At 46.8% G+C, this 17,566-nt stretch overlaps 4 protein-coding genes across 4 annotated transcripts; 2 read left to right on the top strand and 2 right to left on the bottom strand.

Annotated features, from left to right (window-relative positions):
* Window positions 1–898: 898 nt before the first annotated feature.
* HOO65_040394 (L-type lectin-like domain-containing protein) lies at window positions 899–2,163 on the bottom strand (the record flags this gene model as incomplete). Its single annotated transcript, XM_071002855.1, has 3 exons — window positions 899–1,688; window positions 1,757–1,827; window positions 2,071–2,163. 3 exons carry the CDS (start codon window positions 2,161–2,163, stop codon window positions 899–901), a joined length of 954 nt encoding a protein of 317 aa, XP_070859237.1.
* Window positions 2,164–2,955: 792 nt separating this feature from the next.
* On the top strand, window positions 2,956–3,355 carry HOO65_040393 (Mitochondrial import inner membrane translocase subunit TIM13; the record flags this gene model as incomplete). The annotated part of the gene is made up of 2 exons (XM_071003059.1): window positions 2,956–3,045; window positions 3,176–3,355. 2 exons carry the CDS (start codon window positions 2,956–2,958, stop codon window positions 3,353–3,355), a joined length of 270 nt encoding a protein of 89 aa, XP_070859236.1.
* A 191-nt stretch (window positions 3,356–3,546) lies between these two features.
* On the bottom strand, window positions 3,547–9,343 carry HOO65_040392 (Pre-mRNA-splicing factor rse1; the record flags this gene model as incomplete). Its single annotated transcript, XM_071002456.1, has 5 exons — window positions 3,547–4,817; window positions 5,341–6,590; window positions 6,813–8,549; window positions 8,592–8,880; window positions 9,100–9,343. 5 exons carry the CDS (start codon window positions 9,341–9,343, stop codon window positions 3,547–3,549), a joined length of 4,791 nt encoding a protein of 1,596 aa, XP_070859235.1.
* A 3,526-nt stretch (window positions 9,344–12,869) lies between these two features.
* On the top strand, window positions 12,870–16,581 carry HOO65_040391 (Imitation switch two complex protein 1; the record flags this gene model as incomplete). The annotated part of the gene is made up of 5 exons (XM_071002511.1): window positions 12,870–12,872; window positions 12,961–13,029; window positions 13,381–13,446; window positions 13,575–15,292; window positions 15,363–16,581. The coding sequence occupies 5 exons, from the start codon at window positions 12,870–12,872 to the stop codon at window positions 16,579–16,581; spliced, it is 3,075 nt and encodes a 1,024-aa protein (XP_070859234.1).
* Window positions 16,582–17,566: the final 985 nt, after the last annotated feature.

Genomic DNA, 17,566 nt, shown 5'->3' with positions numbered 1-17,566 from the left:
AATAGAATACTTCAAAAACTCAGACGAGAACTTGCCAGTATTAATACAGAAAACGAACAAAGAATTCGCCCATCTCCGTCATCACACAACAATGGGCTATAGGGTTCGATAGGAAACAAGCCGTAGTGTAGTCTCTTTCACTCACTTCCCTCGAGAACCTCGATCTCTTGGAAAGGAATTCATGTGTGTATCTTTGATATGCAACTTTATTGTTAAAATGGAGACATAAGCTAACAATGAACAAAACGAGACAAAAGGCCAAAGAAGCGGGCAAAAGCCTTTGATGTGTACAAGGACATTTCAATACATGTAGTTTATTGATGCCTTTGTGCTGCTATCGCTATTTTTAGCCGCCTGCTCTTGCCTTTAGAGTAGTTTGACATATTCTTTCAAGTTTCAAGAATCCAATGAAAGAAGAGTAGGTGCCATGTTTAGCATGCCTCCTTTGCTTTTAAGTTTTTCGCATGTGCTCTATTCTTTGTACTTCACATTTCTTCACAATCTTCTTTTAAATATATAATCTCCGCCCTCCTCTGTGTCTGATTATTAGCATAATAACGTCTTCATATATCTTGTCTCTTGTTCCATTTGCTCAATGTCGTCCTCAATCCCCAGTTATTTTTGTCATACAGTAAAAAATAAGCTTACTTTACTCTTCTAGCCTACTCATAGCTATGCTCAACATCCGAAAAAAACACAACTTCAGCCATTAGAACAGCTTTGGTTTTCTTTTTAATCTGAGAGCTTCAATTGCCTAGGGTTTGTATTCAAGGCTCCTACAACATGCCACACTTCGTAGACTTCTTATTTCATCCACACCAATAAGCTTTCCCCTTGTAGTAAAAAAAATTAAAAACCCCAGGGAGCCCCCTTTCTAGTTCCTCAAGTCCCAAAGCTTTTAGAAGCGATGAGACTTGCGTGCTTGCTGAGTTCTCCATGCAGTAAAACCGACATAGATACCACCAACAACTAGGATAAAAAGGATAATCTTGAAAAAGAACCAGGTCCAGCTGCTACCCTCGGCATCAGCATAGCTCTTAGCTTTAGCTTTCTTGCCTTTCTTTCCTTTGCTGCCCGAGTTGTTATTGGTGTTCGAGCTGGCCGTAGGCGACTTGTATAGGTTCTTAGCCTTGACAGAAATAATATCGTGGTTGTCGGTCAGTTCACCGGTCTCAGCACTGAAGCCAAGATATGCGACCTGGGGAATGGTAGGGGGACTCTCAACTTCAAAGCACTGAATCCAGTCATCCTCCTTCTTATACTGTAGCTCCAATCTCAAGATCTTATCCTGGAAGTATGTCAGGCGAAGCTTGGTAGGAACGTTGGCGTTACGAAGACCACGAGCCGAGCAGCCAGCAAGCTCGTTAGCCTTACCATCGTTGTTCTTGTCATAGGAGGTCTGACCATCGCCCATCATAGCCATCACGTAAGGGAACACCACTCCAGGTCGGTTATTCTTGTACGTGTCGATAAACACACCCAGGCCTTCAAACTTATCAGAGCTGCCAAAAACCTGGCCAGTCTGCGCGCGGCTCTTGGTGAGCCACATAGCAAGCCCATCTCCAAACAATTGGCCAGTGCCAGTGATCTTGAATTCGACTTCGATTTCCCAGTTGGTGGCTGTCAGAGGTACCCTAGAGAATATCCAGCCAGCCTGCGAAGGGAGATTGGACGCAAGGCGGATATGTCTATAAACGACGGTCAGCATGTTCATGGGCTAGACCCAAGGCAGGGCAAGAGTATAGCTGCTACGTACGAGTCCGTCCGAATAATGGTATCACCACCGAAATCGTACCATCTACTCTGCATATCAGAGTCCAGGTAGGGCTATGTGTCGTTAGCTTGCTGCTGTGTTTAAAGTCAAGTTGCATTGCGTCTGGTCAGGGTTTCGAGGCAGAGAGTTCTAGAAGTGTGTATGTAAAAGCGTACCTGGGTAAGAGTGTGCGTCCGAAGCTGTGGTAAACATGATAGGTTAGTCTTGTAATTTCCTTCTCAAGGTTTCAAGGACTGCAGCTGTATAGCAAGTGCAGCCTTTGCGCGCGTGATGTCAAGAAGAGAGAGAATACATACCGCAATGCTACGCACTTGCTTTTCCTCGGGAATGGCACCATGGCCCAGGCTGACGAGACCTAGACCGGCCAGAAGTGTCGAGAATATGCGCATGTTCAGAGTGTGTAGCGGGGTGGTGTGAGAAGATAGGGCTCGTTGATATATCGATGTGAAGACGAAATCTTGACAAGCAATGGCCGACAGGTTGAGCAAGAAAAGATCGCCAAGCGGGAGCTTCGTTTGTTTAGTACAGGTGGTAAGTTTTGCAGGGCGCAGGGGACCGAAACCTGTTCGTATTTCCCAAGTAGAGGCAGAAAAGGAAATGGTTCGGGAAACGAAAAAAAAAAATAGAGAAAGCAGCTAAGGGGCGGGAAAGAATGAAGAGAATTGCCTCGACAGGACAACAAAAAAGCAGGAGCAACAGAAGGAACCAACAGACGTCGTATGTAGTCTGATGCTAGATAGCAAGGCAAATTAACGCTTCCAGCCTTGCATGCGATACGTACTATATGTCAAAGTAATCGTTAGGGCTGCCGCTACCAAGTTTCTCTACTGGCTTCATCAACGACCCAAAATCCCAAAGCTCCCTAAAGCAAGAATAAGTGCAGTTAAGGAGCAGGCGTTATAGAACACCAACAAGCTGTCCTCTTCTTTAAGATCTGCCGCGATTTATCCGACAAACGATGCTAGAACAAGCGAGGAACAAAAGAATGAAAATCGCCACACCATAATGTACGCCACTTCTATTTGACGCCACAGTTTCACTTTTCTCTACTTTTCCATGAGCAATGAATGAGATCACGAGCTTCACCAAGACTAACAGCCACTCCAAGTTTTGAACCCCCCTCTTACTTTCTGCATACGCCCTTTTTTGATCTCTGACCCTTGCCATCCAAACCTTTCACAATGGCCGACGATTCTGCTTCCATTAAGCGTGCTGTGATCCAGCAAATCCAAACCGAGGCCCAGGTTGCCAACGCCCGGACTCTGATCGAGGTATGCCCATGTCTACTCACTGCGACCAACAAGCTGCCCAACTCTCCCTTCTCCCCATTCCCCCCATAGCCAAGTCAAACCTTCAAACAACAATGCTAATGGCGTCCTTTTTGCCCACCCCATTGTAAAGAAGCTCCAAGGCAGCTGCTTCACCTCTTGCGTGCCCACCCCCGGCTCGTCATTGTCCAGCGGCGAGTCGGCTTGTATGACCAACTGCATGGAGAAGTACATGGCTTCGTGGAATATTATCAATGCCACCTACATTGCCCGGATAAAGCAGGAGCAAGCCTCCGGTAGTCTTCGCGGTTGATCTGCCGTCTGTCTAGTTAGCCCAGTCGGGCCCAGCCAGCTCTCAAGGCGAAAAGCACCTAGTGCCTTGTAATATCATCACATAGACGAAATAGAACGGAAAGGATGTATGATTAGGGGATTTTAAGTGAAATATCGTTAAAGCATTTGAAAATGATTCCTGCCATCCATAATCTTGTCTCTTCCAAGTGTCTACATTACCGTGCCCTTGTCTTTCTTTTTGGCCTCCTCTGCCGCCTTTTTTCTAGCCAAGTATCTTTCCTTTGCGCTCGAGACGTCTGCTGCTGTCTTGCGCGACTTGTTCATGGTCTCAATCTTCTGCCGTTCCTCCTCTTCTTCCTCCCGCACCCGCTTCAGCGACTCGGCTAGTTGTTCCTCTATCATCTTCGACTGACGCTCTCTCTGCGCCTGGCGACCGCCTGGGCCAAACACGTCACCCTTGCGGCCTAGTTCAGGGGCGCGCTCTCTTGATTTTGTTTCGTGAGCAGCGTCCTTCTTCCTCGTTGATAGAACATTCAGGCCACCGTGTAGCATTTGTCGTTTGTCCACGATCTGGCCATCATCATTAAGTACAATGTTTCCACCCTTTGCGTTGATTTCTTTTGCGCGTTCCTCGTCCGTCTTTTCTCGAGCCTGCTCTCGCAATGCATCTTCTCGTGCTCGCTCCTCGGGCGTCATTTTGCTTCGTAACTCGGCCGCGCGCATGATCGCGTTGTGTTCATCTTCCTTGTCCTTGAGGACTTTTTTGTAAAAGTCTGTCATGCCACCACCGCCCTTGCGCTTTTCTGCCTCCGCTGCTTCGATCTTGGCTAGCTCGGCATCCATTTTCTTCTTCTCTTCTTGCTGCTTCTTATATGCTGCCGTAACAAAGACATCCTTGTCTGCAAACTCGTCGCCTTCAGCCTCGCGGTCGCGGTCGACCTTGACTTGCTCTGCTGCCATCGCATCACGTTTGCGCACAGCTGCCGCGGCCACAATACCAGTCATATAACGTGGCCGTGCATCCTCCTCCTCATCCTGAGCGCTTTTTGTCTTTGGTGGTGGTTTTAGGGAATCGTAAACGGCATCATAATCGTAAATGTTTCTGTCGAGCTTCTCTGCAGCTTCTTGATTCTTGCGCGAAGTTAGTGTAGTGGATAAATCGCCAAGAGTTGTAGAAGGCCCAGCTCTGCGCTTCAATTTTGGCGGCTCTTTCAAAATCGCGTGCTTCGATTTTCGGGAGGCAGATGCTTTCGTGGGATTTGTAGGTGAGGGGAGCGCAAAGTCACCGTCATCTAGCTCAGTGATGCTTTGAGCATTGCATGTCGTTTTTTGTTGCGGTTTGCTGGAAGTTTCATCATCTGATTCTTCGTCACCAAAGAGCGCACTCTTCTTTTTTAGCTGTGTTGGTTTCCCCACACTAGGCTTTTTGCTGATGCTCAATCCAGTGGAAAACTTTATGCCACTCATGTCGCGATATGTTTCTATTTTGTGAAAGTAGAGGCTTCAATGTAAAAGTCACCAAGAATTTTAGAGATCGTCCTAGCCCGTGGATGGGCCTTGCAACTAAACGAACTATGCACCAACTGATTATTAAAGTGGGTCTACACTCACCAGCCCTTTCACCAAAGGCAACTCAGAAATAACACATACAGAAAGTAATAATCATGGTATATAAAGGTATAAACAGCGTAATATCGTGTGAAATCCTGTCAAGCCATTCGCTAGCGTACCGAGAGAAATAAAACCAAAAGATATAAAAGAAGCTCTTGAAACCCAATTCCAATGCGCCTAAGCTCGCCAACAAAAAAACCGACCAAAAAGCAAAAACGCTATCGTATCGTGAGCTCCAGATAAACACCTGGCTATCAAAGAGGCGAATAAGAAACAGGACATTATTATAGCAGCGGCGGACTGCGTTACTGGTAAAAATTCTTTAAAAAGCAGACCGTGTGCGAATATCGGAGAGTTTGCGCTCAATTTCACGCACCGACCGGTCCAACTCACCCGCAATCATCTGCTTCTTGTCATTGGAAAGAAGAGCAAAACGCTCACAGAGATCGCCATCAATCACGCCTTTAGCAGGGACATAGTAGCCGCGGTAAATCAGATGATCACGTCCAGCCAGGGGCGGATCTTCGGTACGCATATGGGTCTCCAACGCCTGGAAGAAATCCACGTCCTCACGGCTAACAAATGGAATGAAAACGCCAATAGTACCCATAAGGCCACTCCACAAAATAACATCCTGTCCACCAACAACCAGACTTGTCTTGGTAATGCTAGTGGGCGGGTCTTGAGTATAAAAGTGCACCATGCACGAAAGACGAGCTGGAGTGCCATGAAGATAGCCTCGGGTATGGAGAAGATGTGTACCAGAGGGATCCTCGTCCGCCTCTTCGCTATCCTTTACCGGAGCACGGACAACCCAGAAGTTGCCAAACTTGTCACCACCAGCAACAGACTCGTAATCAACCAATGCCGAGCATGTCGACCACCGGTTGATGCTATCATCGGCAAATGGAATAAGTTTGTTACTGCCAGTCTTGTAGACAACAAAGGTCATGCCTTGCATTACATCGCCAACGGTAATGCGCGAGCCTCGACTATCCAGCGTTGTAATGAGGTGACCACCGAGATCCACTTGACACTTGCGCAACATTTGCTTCATACCAAGGTCATAGATACGGAGCACCTTCCCAATACCAACCAAAAGGCGTCCCTGGAACGGGATCATCGCAGTAGGTGGCTCTTCAACCTTAGTGGTGTGAATAAACTCAAGCTCACGGCCATCATTAAGGAAGCGATACACATGGATATATCCCTCAGTAGATGTGCGAGGGTTCAGCTTAATATCCTTTCCACTGCCAACAATGAGAAAGTGTTCATTGTCCTGGCTGGTGAAGGGCGCAATAGTGGCCGAGGTAGCAGCTTCATTGTTCGAGAAATCAACGGTCTGTAGAACCTGTGGCTCAAACTCGTCACCAAGTGGATCAATCACACTTATGCACGAAGCCCATCTTCCACGACCCTTGGGGTAGCCAAAGTCAGCGGGTGGAAGCACTTCGCTCTCAACACCGGCCTCTGTCCCGGCAGCAATAAGTTGCTGGCGCAGATCAGGTGCAAGTGTATTGTTCTCTGATTCTACAGTGTAGAACATGGGAAGCTCAGGGTGCTTAACGAGTTTGCGCGGAGTATAAGTGAGCATAGTGGACCTTTGAATAAGTGTGTCGCCCAGCTTGTCGATAGAAAAGATCCTGTTACAATGATTAGCTCATGCCTATCAAAGATATAATCATGCCCAAAACTTAATGAGGGAAGTGAGTGTCGTTTCAGAAGGAACAATTGGTAAGTACATGTTTGTACTTAACAAAAACCTCATAGCCAAATGGCTTCGGATCCCTTTTTCTCATCACTGACACAAAACAAAGCAAGCAAAACGAAAAAAAAAAAAAAAAAAAAAAAGAGGAAAATCTTACCTAAGAGACTGGGCCTGAACACCAACAATTCCCTCTTCACATTGTTCACTCGTGAAGTTCCAGCACCACTCTAGATCGACATAGCTAAGAGGGGTAACCATGAAACTCTTGCTAAGGGGATCAGCATATCCAATCCAAGGACGTGAACTTAGAGCAAGCACGCATGTTCTCTTGGAAATGAAAATTTTGAAAAGCTTCACGGGGCGTGGGCCAAGGAACTTGAGGCGAGTATCAGTCAGCTGACCGGTCACTTCATCGAGCACAGTGCGAATGTAAACACCAGAGCTAAGGCCAATGTGCAAATAGAGAGTTGAGCCCCCGGCAGAAGAATCTTCCATGGCCATGATGGAAAGTGAAGATGGAGCAGCGGTCAGCGCCTGAACTGATTTACTTTCTAGGGTAGATTCAGGGTCCAGGCTAAGAATGCGAACAGTGCAGTCGTCACATCCAACAGCTAAGAAAGAACTTCGTCTGCGGCCTTCAGGGACATCGCCCAAACTCAAGCACGTGACAGTTCCGGGCATTTCTTTCTTCTCGTCATACTCAGCAAGAGAACCATCCGTATCCATTTCAAAATACACAATCTCGCCTGAACTAAGCGCGATGGCAACTTGACTGTCGTTAGTTGCGGCGGAAACGATAGAGCGATGCTGAGGCGCAGCCCATTCATTAACCTCCCCGTTGATAATGTGACGAATCCCCTTTGGATGAACTTGGATCAAGCCATTCTCACCAAGGAGCTGGGCCGCCAGCGTAGGTACCGAAGTGAGGAATCCAGAATCGCTAACCTCCTCGACAGTTTCGCCAATACTTAAGACGAGAGTACCATTGGCAAAAGAAAGCACAATGTATGCATCATACTTGTCACTTCGGTTGAGCTTTAGAGTCCAAACAGCCGAAGGCACACCCGGTAGCTCCGAGGCAACAATCTCGCTAACCTCAAGACCATACTTGATAGATCTAAAAGTGCTCCTAGCGCCAGTACCACAAGCAGCATAAATTTGAGGAGCATCCTCACCAGTGAGGTTGGCGACTTTGCAATCCATCAGGGGGTTCATGGAGTCAATACTTTCTACCAATGCCATGTTTTCCAGTGGTCTGACATTAAAGTAGACAGCTTCATATGATGCCTTAGGGTCCGTAGGGAAGCTATCGCTCGAAAATTCCAGCTCGTTGTCATCATCGCCGAGCTTTTCGAATTGATAGAATTGATGGTTACCTGACTGCGTAGCGGCAAAGAGGAAACCGCTCTTCAAAATGCACAAGCTTGTTGAGAGGGGAATGGTATCAAAGTATTTGATCTTGATACGCTTGACTTCACCAGTTGCGTTGCCTTCATCATCTTCAACCATATCCAGGGTGACCTTGAAAAGATCACCATCATCGGTCTGAAGCAAGAAAAAGAAAGCGCCAACATTGCCTTTTAGTTTGTGCATGACGCCGGCAGCAATAGATCGCTTCCTTGAAGGGTCCTCAGTAGCACCTTTCCTTCTTGGGATAGGAACTCTGAAGGCCTCTTGATTAGAATGGCGATATGTAATGTTCTCCTGACCACAGACAAGAACACCACTAGGGCCATCGTTTCCTCCAGGAACTTGGAAAAGAAGAGATGCCGTTGGATCCACAGCGTCCGACCACTTGCGGACGACGTGGTTCAGACCAAGATCTAGCTCATAATAGACGAGCTGAGTCTCGTATTCATCGAGGGCATGGCCGGTAGGGTCTTGATCAGCCTCACTATAGTCTGTTTCAAGAGAGGCAAAAACAGGATTTGCATACCCCACATCCAAAGCAACCAATGACAGGACGTGGACAGCTGGCTTGTGTGCCTCAAGAGGAGAGCTAATGGTTAGTTTTGCCTGCGCATCTCTGTTAAGAACATAAACAAGTTTATTCTTCTCAACGGCTGCGACCAAGCATGCGCGACCTTTAGGGTCGCAAGCTAGATACTCGCCTGGAATAACACGGCGAATTCCAGATTTTCCAAATGTTTCCAAATGGACACGTTCAAAACGATTCGAGGCAGAGTTGTATTCCAATATTGTGATTCGGCCGGAGTCAGAAGAGACTATCAAGTAGTCTTAAGCAAATAATTGAAGTTAGTACCAGCACTTCTGCAAGATAATGGGACGTGGCTAGCAACTCGATTGGCTGTATTTGACAGACCATCTAGGTAGCTGCTCAGCAAATGCATTGAAGACATATTTTAAAAGGGGGGAACAGATAGATGATGTGAATGACGAGGCTAGGGCAAGAAGATGGAGTGAGGTTGCAAAACATAACGTACCTTTGTTACTACCAGCCAAACGAAAGGCAGCCAGTCCACGTATTATCCCAAAGACATCGTGAGACAAAAGAGTCACAACCTTGCCGAGAATTGGATCAGGTCGCAAGAGAGTCAAAGTAGACCCGGATGCAGTTGCGATTTGCTGTTCTTTAGTTCCCGAAAACTGGCCAAGCACCGCCTGCGTGATATGGGTAGGTGGCTGGATGGTCAGCGAGTACATGAACATATTGGATGTGGTCGCCATGGTTGCTACTTTTGGGAGCCTAGAGGCTCACCTTTCGCGCTCTTGGGTTGCTAAGGCAAATTCAGCTTCATCCACAAGCAGTGATATGGATGAAAGAGGAGGGGGTAACAAAGAGAGATGGGAAGGAAGCAAGAGGGAAATGGGAGTTGACCATTCAATGATTAGATGACAATGCCAGTGTCTTTTCATAGGGAAAAAAAAAATACACCAGTGGGTCCTAGTTGAGCTCGCGTCCTTGTAGGCACGTGATCAGTCACGTGTAGACACAAACGACGAGGGTAGCTCGGAACTACCCTAAGCCTCTTGTAACCCTTATTCATGTATCTCAAAGCTAGACAAACCAGACTTCAAGCAGATGCAGCATTAATCATTGACTCAACACTTAAAAGTCTTGACCTAAGATCTTGAGCCTAATGTTATGGATATCAAGGTTGCTTTTGACCTTACTTAAGGTGTCTTACCAGTCTTTAAGGCTAGAATAATCACCAATATCAAAATTGAGATTCTGTCCTCAAGCCCGAAAGGTGACCTGCGTTCAGCAAGCATCGTGTCTAAGCCCCAGCGTATTTATATTCATGCGCACCGGCTATCTAGGCGCGAAGACTTTCAAGGGCACTGCGCCATTAAAGCAATGAAAGATCCCAATCAACAGCCTGTCATACAAATGTAAGATCTCTATGTCTATACCGCGGTGGTATGTTAAGCAGCAGTCCGATATGGCATCTTCAAGCACATCAAAAAGCTCAGATGCCATTACACATTTGCAGACTAGTGCTTCTTAGCAGCGGCGACGAAATAGATTTCTTTGCACCAAGATAGAGAGAGACGTTCTTGTAGATATAGCCGGATTCAATGTTTATGGCCGAGTATTCAGAGTGAAACCCGCAAACTTCAGTGTTAGTGTATTAGTTAGACAAAGCATATTAAAAGAAGCTGTTAAGGGAATTTGGTGCTAGAAAGTTTCTTGAATTTCATACGGTAGTTGTATTTTCCTATAAATCATAGAGCTAGAAGCAATGTCGAATTTTGGTTCATTCGGGGGAGACGTCCCGGGGGCTACCAAACATGATGGACGGATATATCTCACGATAAGCAATTCAGGAGTATATCGATATTGCGGCGAGCAAAACTTTATACCATTAAAACAGTATCTCTGAGGTAGCAACAAACAAAGCCTAGTATCTTGGGCGGCAATCGTGCGTGCGTCAACGAGGACGGGGAGTGTTGGAGGATGTGCAGCTTGACGTTGATTGGTTGGGATAAAAGTGGACCTAAATCTTGCGTTGTGGCGCACAAGGGTTTGACGGACCCACTGGCAACAATGGGCAGTTAAAAAAATCACGTGGTACCCTACAAAACCGTTGCAGCTCTGTGAGGTTTATTAGGACTCTTGCGGACAATGATGTAACATGGGAGCTGAGAAAGTTTTGGGGAAGAGGGGATAAGAGGGTTTATTTCTAGTAAAACAGGACAGTGTCATCCATGGGAATGGATTGAGTAAGATAGTAAAGAAAGAAGTGGGTGTTACTGCCTGGAAGACCCATACACTTTGAGCCACATATGCCTGGACAGGACTCGCTGGATCGCCAGTGGTAGCAGTAATTGCTACTAGAAGGAACATGAGCAGGAGGTGATACTGCATGTATAATATATAATTAATAGGGTTATTGTCTTTTTTTTAACGTACATACATATTCTGGTACTTGACTTTTTTACTTCTCGTTCTCTATTTTGTTTGCAGCCTAACGTGACTGGTTTCGGATTGCACGTGTGAGAATGGGGAGAGGGCAGTAACTTGGATCTAAGCACATCTCAAATTGAGCCGTCCACAAAGCTAGTTTGGAAGAAAGGCCAGATACAAGCACCAATAGCCACGGATGTGCCATAAATGCATCATATTGCATCCAGTAGATACCCTATTGAAAGCGCTTTCAAATGAGCCTAAACATGCCGGTGTACTGTGAGTTTCAAGGTCTAATGCAACGAGTGAAGCTGCGCAGAGCTCCAAGGAGGAGATTTTGAAGGGCAAAGAAAAGCGCGGACGAGGGTGCTGGCATCGGGACGGAGCATTTTAGCGAATTGAATTATGTGGGTCGACGACTTGAAAGACTGGGCTTAACAAATGGGGTACTTTAGCCCATAGGAGGTTGGTGTATAGAGACCTAGCGTCTGTTAATGCACTAGGTAAGGAAGACCTTGCTGGCCTTGTTCCTGTTCCTTCGGGGTTTAAGGTAGGGTTTAAGTGAGACAACAAAAGCGAACCCTCCCGGCTAGCTTTCTGGCTCTGGCTTTTTTGTGAGCGCCTTGACAGAAGACAACTGCTTCGCTTGGCCGGCATAATGGGTTCTTAATCGATTGCAAGGGGGAAAAGGAATAATTTGAAATATGCCTGAAAGTGAAGAAACAAAGCAGAGAAGACAAGACGTAACTTTCCCATGAATATGCTACTAAGCTGCCGTCGTTTGAATGCGATAATTGCACGTGATTTAGACGACTCGTCTTGAGAAAGCGAGGAAAGCACCAACGCCGTCCGCCGATTAAAACGGGTTGAATGCAATTGCTCTTCTAACAGTGCCCGGCTACCCTGGATGCGGGCAGCGACATATCACAATGTGTAAGGGGGAAGAACCGGCGTTGTCTGCAGTAGCGTGGTGAGGTTTGCCTGCGCTGGCCAAATTTGCATGTCGTTGCTGTGCTGTGTGTGCTGTGTGGTAGCTTTGTAGCTTTCTTTGAGCTCTGTCACTCCGTCCATCCGTTTTTTTATTTCCTCCTTTCTTCCAAGTTGCCCATGTAGCACCTGCTATGTGCTAAATTTTTTTGCCTTTCCTCATTTTTTTCTTCCGTAGTTAGCAGTTGCCCATTCTATATAGAAAAGATTAAACGGCCTCTGACAAGGGCCGTGTAAGACCCCGGCACTGTGGCTAACACGCTTTTTTTCTGGTGTACTCTGCTCCTACTACTTTTTGCTGCTCTTGCTTGTCTTGGCTACTTCCCTGTCTGGGCTTGCTCTTTCCTGCCTTGCTCTGTTCCTTCCTCCTTAACCTATTCCACTTCTTCCCTCGCTCGCTCATTTTCTCCTCGCTCTTCTCCTCCTCCTCTATCTTTCTTTCTTTCCTTTTCATTTTTTCACAACCCGCCAATCCACCAAACGCCCGCACCCACTTCCGCGTTTTCCCCCAGCTTTTGCCTGCGGCGTCTCTGCGTTTCCTTAACTTTTCATCATCATAATCATCATCATCCCCATCATCATCACCATCATCATCATCGCCTGTTTTACACTTGATGCTGCAGTCTGTCTATATTGAGATATCTTGCTGTGTGATTATTCTGGACTGATAATCGCAAACTCTCCCTTGGTCTCTGACGCCGGCCTCGCAGCACAACCCCACGAGTCATCGTTTCGCTGCTTCTTTTGAGAGAGCTTGCGTGCTGCCGTCGCTCACAAAAGCCCTTCCGTGGGCTATCTTATCTTCATTCTTTTTTCCTAGCTGTTGCACTGTTTTTATAACGGTCGTTGTATACTGCAATGGTTTGTCTTTCGTTTGGCCGTTGTCGCTATTTCTACGCGCCTGTGGTCTTTTTCCCCTTCGCCTGGTGTCTAACTCTTCTTCTCCTAGGTTCTCTACAAGCGGAAGCCAGTTGTTATTCCGCCACCTTCCGCTGACATTCGCGATGACAACGCTGAGGTTGGTTATTTATTTTAATGCTTGCGTTCTTTTCTCTTTAATTACTGACGCGATTAATTAGGTATGGCATATTCCGCAGACTGGCGAGATCTTTGCTACCTACGAAGACTACTCAAATCGGTAAGCCACAGCCACCCGCCTACCCACCACCAACACTACAACTACACTTGCTCTTGTTCCTTCTTGTACCCCCTCTACGCCTTTGTCTTGATTTGTTTCAAAAAGATCTCAATCTTTGCTAACCTCTCTTGTCCCCCTCCCCAAATAAAAGAATTGATTTCTACAAGCAGGCAAGCAAATACTTGAATGAATATGCAAGCTTTCAAACCACTAGTCTAACACCCCCACCAGCGCAAGTTTATCTGCCAAATCACCGGCCAAAGCAAACTCACCTTCTTTGAAGCCTTGAAAAGCGAGGTATGCGCTGTGCCTACTCAGCCCAGCCTAACCCCCTACACCTACACCTGCTTGTCCTCCCCCATACCTCCCCTCTTTTTTTCTCCTCCACCAATCGCTAACCATTCTGTGCTTCTGTGTCCAAACAGAAAGCTGGAGCCAAAGAGGTTCAGCAAGCTTTTCCCGAATCCCTCAAGGGCCCTGTTCTGCGCCGAGTGCAATTTCAAACTATTTCTCGAATCGACCACCTCGTCGACAACATCTATGATGAATTCAAATGCGAATTTTTCCCCGGCGAGACCGTAACGGCTCAAATCACCAACACCGAAAAAGTGCAGGGCACCATCCGCGAAAAGATACGCGTTGGTCCCAAGTTGCAAAGCGATGGTACCATGAGCCTACCTTTCTCTCGATACGTCATCAACATCGAGGATCGGGAAAACCAGGAAGCCGTTGTTGACGGCCCAGCAGTCATGAGGGACCGCAAAATTTTCACAAAGGCCGTACTGCGCACTTTTATCAAGAATGCCGTATCGCGAGAAGCATGGAACGGTGCGCCATGGATTGTGAAGCACGAGTTTGCCGACTCGTACCACATCGACACCCGCGTCCCTCAACATCTACGCTACGACCACAAAGTTATGCAGCGCAAACAACTCCAGGCTGCCAAGCGAACTAATCATCCCATGGAATCCAATGGCTTTGCAGATATTCACGGATTAAATCCCCGGCACAGCATGCACCACGAGCCCGCTAGACTGCCCGATCTAAAGCCCAAGAGCCATAAGATGCGCCCTCAATTAATCGCCAATCCCATGACATTTCAAAGCCCAGCTAGCTACGAGCCAACCTACGTTACGATTCCTCCGCTATCTGCCAATTATTTATCGATTTCACTTCGAAACAACAACCCCCCGCCCCTGCGCAAGGCCCAATCACCACCTCCACCCGTGCTACCAAAGTATCCCATTGACGATCTGGATGTAGGACTTAGAGCTGGCGTTGTTCGTCCAAAGCTCCGGTTTATATGTGGGGACCATCCTTCAGCCGCTCCCGACGATTCTTACCCCTATTCGTCGCAGCTCAAAATGGCTTCCATCGGGTATCTCCTGGAAACATGGGATACTCTTAATGTATACTGCGAGATTTTCAAACTCGACTCTTTCACGTTTGACGACTACGTCGAGGCATTATGCATCACGTCACTAGACACTATGCCTCAGTTAATTGAAGAAATCCACTGCAGCGTACTGAAAATTCTTGTGGGCTCAGAAGCTGACGGTGGTCGAGTCGAATTTGCCCTTCCCGCAGAAGAAGAGGAGGAGGAGGGGGAGGAAGATGAGGAGGAAGATGAAGAGGACAGCACTATGCAGATATCTGAACCTGAAGAGAAACCCTTGGGCCGTGCCACCCGCAGCAGCATGGCTAAAATCGAGGCTGATAGAATAGCAGCTGAAGCTGCTGCCGCCGAAAAAGAAGCTAAACAGCCTGAGCTCACTAACCGCGCGAGTGAGTTGCTGCAAGATTTTGACTGGATAGAAAGTCTCCAGAAGCGCCAGTTCCAGGGTGGAGGGTGGCAGCGCATTATCGTTGGTCTGTTGAACCAACTCTCACGCAACGAGCGCAAGACCAAGGCATGTGAGGAAATTCTCGCAGAGCTCGTTCCTGATGCAGTTGAGCCAACACAAGAGACTGTGGTAGAGCAGTATGCAACCTTGGATGTCAACACCAAAATCCGCATTCTTCAGATTCTTTGCATGTTGACCACAGAAACTAAAGCTGTGCGGGGATATATGGAGGACTGCAGCGAAACCATGACACAGTACCGCAAGGAAAAGATTGAATGGCAAAGACAGCGCAAGCAAGCGTAAGTTTTATGAACTGGATATGCACACACAACTCACAAGCAATGGGTTATTGACTAACAATCTATACAGAATTGAGGATCTCAAGGGCCTTAACGAGCAGCGCAAAGTCATGCTTCCTGACAATATGCCTCCTTCCCCTGCTACCGACATGGACGATTCGAAAATGACGGATGTGGACAGTTCCCGTGTTGACGAGGCGGAGAATGAATCGGATGATGATCGGTCTCCAGCTCCCAACTCACGTAAGGCGGCTAAAAGAGACGATAAGAAGAAGAAGCCAAAGAAGGAAGAGACACCTGCGACCAAGACGCATAAGCAGTCTAAGCAGTTTATTAAGCTGCTTAAAGACATCCAAAAGAAGGAAGACGCAATCAAGGAGTGCGAAAAGGAGATTGCTGTTATCGACAACGATCTACGGGAAGCCGATTGTCCACGCACTCGTGTTCTTGGCAAGGACCGTTTCTGGAATAGATACTACTGGTTCGAACGCAATGGCATGCCCTATGGCGGCCTTCCGGATAGCTCTACTGCATCTGCTGCCTATGCAAATGGCTGTATTTGGGTTCAAGGACCTGACGACATGGAGCGTGAAGGGTTCATCGATTTGCCCACCGATCTCCAGAACGAGTACAAGGCCCGCTTCAACATGACCGTTACTGAACGCAAGGCACGCGAAGAGAGCGACACAAGTGTCTTCAACGCCAATCAATGGGGTTACATTTGTGAGCCTGATGATCTTGACAAACTGATCCACTATCTTGACCCTCGAGGAATCAACGAGCTGAAGCTGCGCAAAGAGCTAGTCACCTTTCGAGAACGCATAATTACCAATATGAAGAACCGCAAGATCTATCTGGGAATACCCGATGAGCCTAAGGATAAGGAAGATGCCGACGACGGGGTGAAAGAAGACAAGGATAACAAGGTCGAAAATGCCGATACCACGACTGGGCCTCCCTCGCCGGCCGTCTCCAATGCTACTACCAACAACGATGACGATGGCTCCAAACGCAATGGCAAGCGCTCGATGCGCCTGAAACGCCAGTCGCAACCGCAGCCACCAGCACCTGAAGATGATGTGATGACCAACAATAACGAAGACACCCCCATGCCTCAACCGCCGCGCTGCTTAAAATGGGAAAATACAGTGGCCATTGAAGAGTTTGGTCACCTCCACAGCGAGCCTCCGCCGCCGCCGCCGCCGAAACGCAGGGGGAACAACAAGAAACGTGAGAGCACAGCAGTCACGGAAGTTGACGAGCCGCCACGGAAAACACGGCGAAGATAGCGCCATGGGCCACACAAAAGTCAGATGTCGACAGCAGCCTATTATGTGGCGTGACCTTTGGAGTACAAAATATAAATGAATGATTTTTTTTTCTTTTTTTTCAAATCCAGAAAGCGGCCAAATCAAGAAGCCAAGCCACGACCCTCAGAGAAGAACTAAGACATAAAATAAAGGCTTGGACTTGGACCAAGAATGGATGAGGGAAGATATCTGTTGTTGAATGTGGCATACATAATCTGGGCATTTTTTTTTTCTTTTTTGTTTGGTCCCTTTGCGTTTCTTACCATTTCTATTTCTGTCTTGTTTCCCTTCTCGACTTTAGTCTTGCTTGTTGTTCATTCATTACCTCTATTTGTTGTAGAACTGAGGTTTCCCTCTTGTTTTTTTTTCCTTCTTTCTTTCTTTCTCTCTTCTTTCGCTTGTTTTCATCTACTGTGCATCTTTTACTTGCCTGTTTTTCTTGTTTCTTGCTTGGCCTTGAGATTCTTGTCTTTTTTTTTTTTTTTCTCTTGCACCGATCATTTGTAATTTGTACCTCCTTCTTTTTTATATCATTATTATACCTTTTGTTCTCACTACGCTTGCTAGTCCATCAATGTTGATGCCGATTACATGATCAAATCACAAAACATTATTTATACAAGTTGGGCTTTTTTTCCAGAATTTGTTTTTTTTAGTTAGGCAATAAGAGTTAAGAAATTAAACAGAACAAGGGCAAGGCCGCATATAATGTATAAAGGAGAGAAAAGACAGTGGGTAAATCAAGAAACTGTTGGTAGAAAGAAAGCGGCGTGTAGATGGGTCAAGGAACGAAAGCCTTTTTTTATAGTTTAGATCAAATAGAATTCAAGATCTATCCCATTGAATTCAGAGATAGCGCAAAAGTGGTATCTTGGATGGTGGGAAAAAAGAATAAGGGAAAGAAATCAGACATGAAAGAAGAGTATGAGCGGCAGTATCTAGGACATAAACAGTATGGACATGA

This window comes from Ceratocystis lukuohia (assembly GCF_044167205.1).
Source record: "Ceratocystis lukuohia strain C4212 chromosome Unknown Supercontig4_pilon, whole genome shotgun sequence".
Lineage (NCBI taxonomy): Eukaryota > Fungi > Ascomycota > Sordariomycetes > Microascales > Ceratocystidaceae > Ceratocystis > Ceratocystis lukuohia.
The sequence above is the reverse complement of the archived record's forward strand: the minus strand, read 5'-3'. Positions and strand labels throughout refer to the sequence as shown.